At 43.2% G+C, this 9,077-nt stretch overlaps 1 protein-coding gene across 1 annotated transcript in view; it reads left to right on the top strand.

Moving 5' to 3' along the window:
- The first annotated feature begins 422 nt into the window (after positions 1-422).
- CYP19A1 (cytochrome P450 family 19 subfamily A member 1) overlaps positions 423-9,077 on the top strand; it is a 35,670-nt gene continuing 27,015 nt past the window's right edge. The window contains exons 1-2 of the mRNA XM_045812177.2: positions 423-586; positions 6,641-6,791. Coding sequence (XP_045668133.1) covers positions 442-586; positions 6,641-6,791 — 296 coding nt within the window. The 5' untranslated portion in view covers positions 423-441. The remainder of the gene's footprint in view (positions 587-6,640; positions 6,792-9,077) is intronic.

Genomic DNA, 9,077 nt, shown 5'->3' with positions numbered 1-9,077 from the left:
AAGATTGCCTGAGCAATATCTGCTGATGAAGTCCAGAATGGCTCCACCTCTGGAATGAGCTTCGTTTTCTTGTATTTTGGTAAGAAATTTGATTCTCAATTGGGAATTCAGCCACTCTACCCACTCAAGGGCAAGATGATAAGGTTCTATCAAACCAAGCGTCTAAACGAACGTGAGACTCTACCAAGGTCAGAAATGCTGCACTTCAAGCCAAAAGATCTCCTTTGGCCTGCTTGTTTTGACTTGTAACCACAAGTTTGTCTTGTCTAGGTGTCCAATCACATTATAAAACAAATGCTGACTTCTGCACTACAGCATCCTCTGAAGCAACGGGACTCTTGGATGTACCCTTCGGAGGATTCTCTAATTTTTTTTTTTTTTTTGGCTCCTCTGATTTCCACAGGACTTTAAGTTGTTTCTCCTGAGATCAAGGAACAAAAGATGGTTTTGAAAATGCTGAACCCAATGCATTATAACATCACCAGCATGATGCCCGAAGTCATGCCTGTGGCCACCATGCCAATCCTGCTGCTCACTGGCTTTCTTCTTTTGGTTTGGAATTACGAAGACACGTCCTCAATACCAGGTAAGTCAGTCATTTCATTCTGTAACTAAGGAGATTGCTTTCAGTCCACAAGGGTAAAGAAAATTTTGCAAAAGGGCAAAGAGCAAACATGGGGAAATGGCTGAAGTCCATGGCAGTGTTAGCAAATAAAAACTCAGGTGAAAAATTTTATGCCAATTATCTGCACATTTCAAATGAAAGCATTTCAAAAAATATCTTAGATAATCCCTTCCAGTCTGTGCTTTGCTTTAGGAAAGTAGACTTGGCACAAGTATCCTTCAAAGTAAGTTTGAAAAAAAGAAAAGAAAAGAAAAGAAAAAAGTAAGTTTGAGATGGGGTGAAGCAAGGTAAACCAGGCATTTTTTTTAATTATTCAAATTCATTCCAATGTTGCTCTGAAGGTAAAAATGTCTCTGGAATGCCTTTTTTTTTTTTTTTAAGATTTTATTTGTAAGTGATCTCTACACCCAATGTGGCACTTGAGTTCACAATCCTGAGATCAAGAGTCATGTGCTCCACCGACTGAGCCAGCCGGGCACACCCGGAATGCCTTCTATACTCCTCTCCTCCTCCCTCCTGCTTTGCCTCATCCATGTGCTCTGCCCTCTTCCTTTCTTGAGCTTATTTCCTCTCTTCATCCCACTCTTCATTTTCTCTTATTCTTGGGGGTAGGTGTGATGGTGGTGCCACCATAAGGGCTGGCTGGGACCTGGGAAGTGGAAGAAAAATGGGGACCGCTATGGTTCCCTTGGAACATCAGACCCCGATAGAATCTTCAACAGGTCTGTGGATTAATCAAAAGTAGAGTACCATATAATTATCCGGATAATTCCAATAGAAACCCCTACCACTCCACACTATCAGATTAATTCAGAATTATCAGAAATATCCAATGATTTCTTTTGTTTTCAGTGAAAATTCTTCATGGCAGGCATCTATCCCCATTCCCATGAGATACCCAATAAGGCTTTACTTCAAGAGCACAGTCACTATGCACTTCCAAGTGTAGTGGGCCTCATCATAGAGTGATGTAGGGTAGGAATGTGAAGCTGGTGCAAAGTGCCCTGTGTCTGGATTCTTCCAAAATTTTCCAGAGAACTGTCTGTCCTGTCTATCTGATTCAGCCTGGTATTTTAGGTTGCTTTAATGTCCACGTAAGCAGAGCGCTCGGTTAATGTCCTCTACTCCCCGAGGGGTCTGAGGGAAGACCCTTCCATGGCCTTTAACTTGAGTTCCTTCCCACTACAGCCCCTTCCTCACTGGATTTCTTCTCCCACAGTGGGCTCCCAGGTCAGGATCCATGAATGGTGGGTGAGGTGAAGAGTATTTTTTAACAAGTCCCCCCAGATGTTTATGTTGCAAGTGTTAGAAGAAGTCCCTTGGACCTTTGAAAAAGGAGATCAGCCTACAGGAAGGCAAGCACAAGAACTGGCAGCCCTGAAGCTTTGGATCAGGAGCCTAGGTGACTCTGTCCACCACTCCTGCACTGGGAACATCATGCTGTCATACACTAATAGTACTGTGGTTCTCAGCCATGTCTGGAGCAGGGCCTGCACGTTGATATTTAAAAAAAAAAAAATCTGGGGCGCCTGGGTGGTTCAGTCAGTTGAGGGTCAGACTCTTGATTTTGGCTCAGTTCATGATCCCAGGGTTGTGGGATTGAGCCCACCTAGCCCTCACTGGGCACCATGCTAAGCTTGGAGCCTGCTTAGGATTCTCTCTCTCCCTCTGTACCGCCCCCTCACCCCAAATAAAAAATAAAATAAAATAGAAAATAAAAAAATCTTCCCCAGGTGATTTTTCATTAGCAGTCGGGATTGAGAGCCATAGATATGAGCCCAATCCCTTCACTTGATGGAAGGGGAAACTGAGCCCCAGAGAGGTGAACTGCCTTACCCAAGCAAACCCTTATGACAAATATAGGAAACCGCAGAGTTCAAACCCTTCCTTTTACAGGTGAGGGGTTCAAACCCAGAGAAAGGAAATGTCTTGTCAGCACCTCAGCTTGAAAGGAAGTGGGAGTGGGGGGCAGGGGGGGCAACCAGGAATTCCTAAATCCTAGGTTGGTGATCATTTTGCTAGCCAGGTAGCTTCTCGTTCCATGCTTTCCCTTTGAAAATGTGAGCTCTGGTCAGAACCCTCTTGTGGCACAGACTAATGTCCCATGGTGCCCAGTTGGGGCAGTTACGGTGAGAAAATTGGCTTTGTTGGGGGGGGTTCCTCCTGACCAATACTTCTGAACTCCTTTTGCCAGTTTCCTCAAATCACTGGTTCTCTGGGTTCTTGGTTTAAAGGTTTGGGGGAAGCTCAGGGTCAGGGAATGCCAAGGGGAGTTAAAAAGGTGTACTGATTTGAAAGTCCTTAAGTTAGTTACAATTTACAAAGCAGTTTCACATTCTTTTCTCTTGTGATCTTCCTAGCACTCTCGTGAGGTAGATGTGTTTATGCCTATTTTGCAAATGAAGAAACTGAGCTTAAAGAGGGTCGATGGTGCACAGCTAGTAAGGGATGAAACTGGGACTCAGAGCTAAGTCTCTTAAGCCATCCTCAACCTTGCACATGGGTTCACTCCCCCAGAGCCTCTCTCTGCCCTGGGCACCACGTCCCCAGAGGGGGGCACTGGGGAAAGGACATGGCTGCACATTCCCCTTTCTCCCATTAAAAAATGACTTCACAGAAAAGTGCACAAATAAATATGTCATCACAGTACAGGACCAGAAACAGGATGTTAGCAGCATCCCAGAAACTTCTCGTGTGCCTTTTCAATCATACCCCTCTCTCGCCTCCAGCGGTAAACATTCTTCTATTTTGTGATAATCACTCCCTTGCTTTTTATAGTTTTGCCACCTAATTTCATATCCCTGAACAATACAGATTAATTTTGCCTGGTTTTAATTGTTTTAGCAATCGGGTCCTACAGTACTTCTTCTCTATTGCTTCTTTTGCTCGATGTTGTGTTTGTAAGCTTCGTCCATGTGGTGACTCGCTGCTACAGCTCATACGGTATGCAGGAGCACAAACATCTCGTGGTTTAATTACTGACGCTACTGTTGGTGGATGTGTGGGTGTCTCCAGGTTGGGACTATTGTGAACAGTGCTGCTATGAGCCTTCCTGTGCACAGGTTTCTCTAGGGTGTACACCTAGCATGGAATGCAACGGCTTCTTGATTAGGCCAGTGGGTGAGAGGTCCCAGCTGTTGGCTTCCGGGAGGCTGTTTCTGCAAAAAATGCAGTGTAGTATCCGTGGCTCCTCTTAGGGTGTGGAAGAGGCTCCCGTGACCGCTGCAGGCCCAGATCAGCATTCCCAAATCTGAGAGGCAGAGAGCAGCTTAATGCGGATGCAACCAGAGTATTCCCAAATATTCTACAAAGTTTCTCCCCTCCTAGGACATTCTTTTCTCAGCTGGAGGGTATAAGATATACGTGAAAATGAAAGGATCACATTGTGTTATAATATTTCAATATTGTACTTTCTCCCCCCCCCCTTTACTCTCCTTTCCTGCCCAGGACTCTGATGGGAACCTAGTTATGCTTATCACTCCATCTCCAGTCTCTGACTCGTAGCTAGTGTCTAAACCTAGTAGGGTTTCAGTAAGTGTTTGTTGGATGAATTAAGCTGACACATGATTGATCACTAGGGACCCCAGACTTGGATTCTCTTCTGTTTAGAACACTCAGGTTTTCAACCTGAGCAAAGTTCATCATCATTTCCCTTTTTCAGTGGATAGAGATCTGCACTGACATATTTTAAACTTGAATGGTGGTTCCCCAATATTAAGACTTTCTACATGGCACCAAACTGTTAGATAAAAAATGAAGAGTGAAGGGGCGCCTGGGTGCCACAGCGGTTAAGCGTCTGCCTTCGGCTCAGGGCGTGATCCTGGCGTTATGGGATCGAGCCCCACATCAGGCTCCTCCGCTATGAGCCTGCTTCTTCCTCTCCCACTCCCCCTGCTTGTGTTCCCACTCTCGCTGGCTGTCTCTATCTCTGTCGAATAAATAAAATCTTTAAAAAAAAAAAAAAATGAAGAGTGAAGCCTTTCATTTGTATGTCTTCACTCCTCATAGGCCTAACATATTAAGCAAAGTAAACGTTTGTTGAGTGAGTCTATTTCCAAATAGCCGGATGTCTGACCTCCCATGGACTAAATGTACATGATACAACAATATTTTTCCATTTTACCAAAATGTAAATACAACCTGAAATACTGTAAATGAGGATGATATTTAAAACTCCATCCTTTATATTATACACACATATCTAATGACTTTAAAAAATTCACCAGGAAACATTTATTAGGCATCTACAACGTTTCAAGCTGTAAATACCCAACAAAGTAGTTTGTTACTATGTACATTTTAATTGATTAGAGATCTGTATATCTGATGACCTTTTAAGGAAATACATATTGAAATTTGCTTGTTTTAATCTTTTAAAGAACTTAATGAAATTATTTAACATAAAGTCAGTCATCTACTTACAATACAGTGTTAGCAGAACAATCAGAAGATTAAGAAGAACCCTTTGAAAATGTTTTGGTTCTATAGATATTACCAAAGACCTTCACGTTAAAGATTTTATTTGTCAGAGAGAGAGAGTGAGCACAAGCAGGGGAAGTGGCAGGCAGAGGGAGAAGAAGACTCCCCACCAAGTGAGGGGCCCGATGCTGAACTCAATCCCAGGACCCTGGGATCATGACCTGAGCCGAAGGCAGATGTTCAACGACTAAGCCACCAAGGTGTCCCAAAGACCTTCATTTTAAAGAAAAAAACCTGACGGTCTTATTCCCATTAATCCAGCTATTACAAAGGACTAATCTTATTTGCTGAATTTGGGACTTAACATCCAATTTAAATGATTTAAGCAAACGCTTAGATTATCTAGATTTATTTACACGGTGCTTGCCCCTGGAGTGAGAACACTGTTTCAAACAGCTGTGTATGTTGGCTTCCTATTTTACTACTGGAATGGAATTAAAGGAGAAAGGTTTGATGTAAAAAAAGCCACTACTTCACAGGAAAACTCCTAAAACCATTCCAAGAAGTTTTTGTCTAACTTTTTCCCACCACCAGTAAAATCAAGCTACCAAGTTTGTTCTCTGGTCTAAGCAATAGTAAATTCCCCCGTTTTTTATCTAAGCAAGGATATGAGCTGTCACTGCTGTAGAGTAAAAACCACATCACTGAATCCAAATTCTAGTCCAGACACTGATCGGACTCATTGCCTAATTCCTCAATGCTTAGCTGTATTTTTTTTTTTTTTTTTTTTTTTTTTTTGCCTAATGAGATTTACCTTAGGATTCTTCTCTTAAACTGTGTCCTTTTTGAAGGAAAAAAAATGATATTCTTTGTTTGGACATTATCTTTGTAGACCATGTCTCTCCCTTAAAAAGATTATACCAAAACTACAACCTAATTCTAATCTGCCCATTCCGTCAGCTGGGGCATGCAAACCAAAAGTTTTCAGACAAAACTAGGCAGCCAAACAGATCTGTCAGCTTGTCACACGTCCTGGTTTCCATGCTTGTAACTAGATGGACTGATTGACTTGTATTTAAAACTCACCGACACTGTTCAACATGGCAAGAAAACAGCAGACACAGACCCTGGTTTGTTCAGACTGAAATGATTGAGACCAAATGGAACTACTGTGGTACAGACACGGAACTACTGTTTTTTTCATGTTAAGCTTGTTCGTGTTTTTTTTTTTTTTTTTCGTGATTCACAGGTATACATCAGGTATATCTATCTAAAAGACCTGTTAGATAGAAAAGAACACAAACATGGGGCACCTGGGTGGCACAGAGGTTAAGCGTCTGCCTTCGGCTCAGGGCATGATCCTGGCGTTATGGGATCGAGCCCCACATCAGGCTCCTCCGCTAGGAGCCTGCTTCTTCCTCTCCCACTCCCCCTGCTTGTGTTCCCTCTCTCGCTGGCTGTCTCTATCCTGTCGAATAAATAAATAAAATCTTTAAAAAAAAAAAAAGAAAGAAAACACAAACAGCAATAACATAAAGCAGTTGCTCTTTTTTGGTGTTTGCTAAAATGCTGACTGTGGTCTGATGACTCTCCTAGGTCCCGGCTATTGTATGGGGATTGGGCCCCTCATTTCCCACTGCAGGTTCCTGTGGATGGGCATTGGCAGTGCCTGCAACTACTACAACAAGATGTATGGAGAATTCATCAGAGTCTGGATATGTGGGGAGGAAACACTCATTATTAGCAAGTGAGTCTGTTAATAATCGGAGACAGATTTTTTTTTTTTAAACCAAGGCTGTGTTTTTTTCTATTAAGTAACAAACAAACTCATTTTGATATCTTGATGCTTTTGTTGCTAAGACTGTGTTTTCACTACTCAAATGAAGGTGAGCAATTCCTAGGTAAAAATCTAACCCTGCAGACAAGTGGAGTAATTGGGTTTTGCCTAAACCCAGAGGTACATAGAAAAGGAAACTCTAGAAAGCTGGGAAACTATTTGAAATTTCTCTGAGCAGTGAATGGAAACTTACAATCCAAAGGATTTGGGTTTGACAAAACATACTTTAGGGAGAGGCATTATCTTTCCTGCTTTCCTAAGATTTTGGTCTTATTCCTATAAGCAAGCAGTTAAAACAAAACAAAACAAAATACCTGAGAGAAAGTAATCTGCACCAATTTGCTAATGTGCAGGCTCCTAGCCCCTCTAGAAGGGTAAACAGTAGATGACATTCCTATGCTCCTATTTATGACTGTGGGCAGGTGTCTCAGCTGAGTGATCTTAAATAAACCAGGAGTATTGCCTGTTCGAAACAATGATTTGTTACATTTTCTGGATAAGGGGCACCTGGGTGGCTCAGTCGTTGGGCGTCTGCCTTCGGCTCGGGGCGTGATCCCAGGGTCCTGGGGTCAAGCCCCGCATCAGGCTCCCTGCTCTGCTGGGAGCCTGCTTCTTCCTCTCCTATCCTCCTGCTTGTGTCCCCTTTCTTGCCTGCTGTCTCTTTCTCTGTCAAATAAATAAATAAAATCTTTGAAAAAAAACCAAAACGGTAGAAAAAGATGCCATTCCTATGCTCCTATTCTATTTATGACTGTGGGCAGGTGTCTCAGCTGAGTGATCTTTAATAAACCAGGAGTATTGCCTGTTCAAAACAATGATTTGTTACATTTTCTGGATAAGTTTAGCAGATTGAATTCATCCAGGATTAATCAAACAGGCATCGACTGTACAGAACTAGCTTTGTGAAATACTAGTTTTCTTATTTATTGATCATAGAAAATGGAGAATTTCAAAGAGAGCACATTTCACTGGACTTTCAGCTGTCTTTACTGGATATTTAATAATGTTATATGCCAACATTGTGTCATTAATGAGTTTTTATATTCCCTGACAGGGCTCTACCCACAAACAAAGACCAACGAGGGTTTTACTGATGCGTTAGAATTTTTTGTCCAGATACATGGACTATTACCCAGAGGCAAATGAAGCATTTCTAGAAGCTACACTGATTTCTTTCAAGCCAAGATTACACACATCATTTCATAAAATATCATGGTAATCTCAAAGCCCAGTTCTTTGAACCAAATAACTGATAGAAGGGAGTGGGGGACCAATAATTACCCTTGGATTTTACTTCTCTTGGGCTACTCTGGTCAGCCAGATTTAGGTGAACTTGATAAGTACTCATTTTATTTTATTTTATTTTTTAAAGATTTTATTTATTTATTTGACAGAGAGAGAGAGACAGCCAGTGAGAGAGGGAACACAAGCAGGGGGAGTGGAAGAGGAAGAAGCAGGCTCCCAGCAGAGGAGCCTGATGTGGGGCTCGATCCCAGGACTCCGGGATCACGCCCTGAGCCGAAGGCAGACACTTAACGACTGAGCCACCCAGGTGCCCCGATAAGTACTCATTTTAAAAATCAATACTTTACTCACTCCGGCAATGGTCTATAGTCTCAAAATGTCCTGGGACTGATGACACAAGGGCTTGGGGGCTTGGGACATTTGCACCTGTTCTTTCAACCACCGACATAGCGGCATGGCGAGTTGCCTTCCAGCCCTCCTCAGCAGACAGGGGAAGTGACCCGCAGGATGGTTATCCAAAAGGATCTCCACCTACAGCTCAGGATCTAAAGCGGAGGTTCTCACCCTGGCTGCACATTAAAGTCACCCACGGAGCTTTTAAAAACCCCAATGCCGGGGTGCCTGGGTGGCACAGCGGTTAAGCATCTGCCTTCGGCTCAGGGTGTGGTCCCGGCGTTATGGGATCGAGCCCCACATCAGGCTCCTCTGCCGGGAGCCTGCTTCTTCCTCTCCCGCTCCCCCTGCTTGTGTTCCCTCTCTTGCTGGCTGTCTCTATCTCTGTCGAATAAATAAATAAAATCTTAAAAAAAAAAAAATGCCCCAGCCACACCCCAGCTTTCAGAATCTCTGGGGGTGGGACCCAGGCATCAGGTGTGTGCAGAGCTCCCCAAGTAATGCCAATATGCTGCAGAGCCTGAGACAGGAGAGCAGCTTCTGGCACCAGGGGGCTTT

Source organism: Ursus americanus, chromosome 36 (genome assembly GCF_024610735.1).
Source record: "Ursus americanus isolate L20-20 chromosome 36, mUrsAme1.1.p, whole genome shotgun sequence".
Classification (NCBI taxonomy): domain Eukaryota; kingdom Metazoa; phylum Chordata; class Mammalia; order Carnivora; family Ursidae; genus Ursus; species Ursus americanus.
The sequence above is the reverse complement of the archived record's forward strand: the minus strand, read 5'-3'. Positions and strand labels throughout refer to the sequence as shown.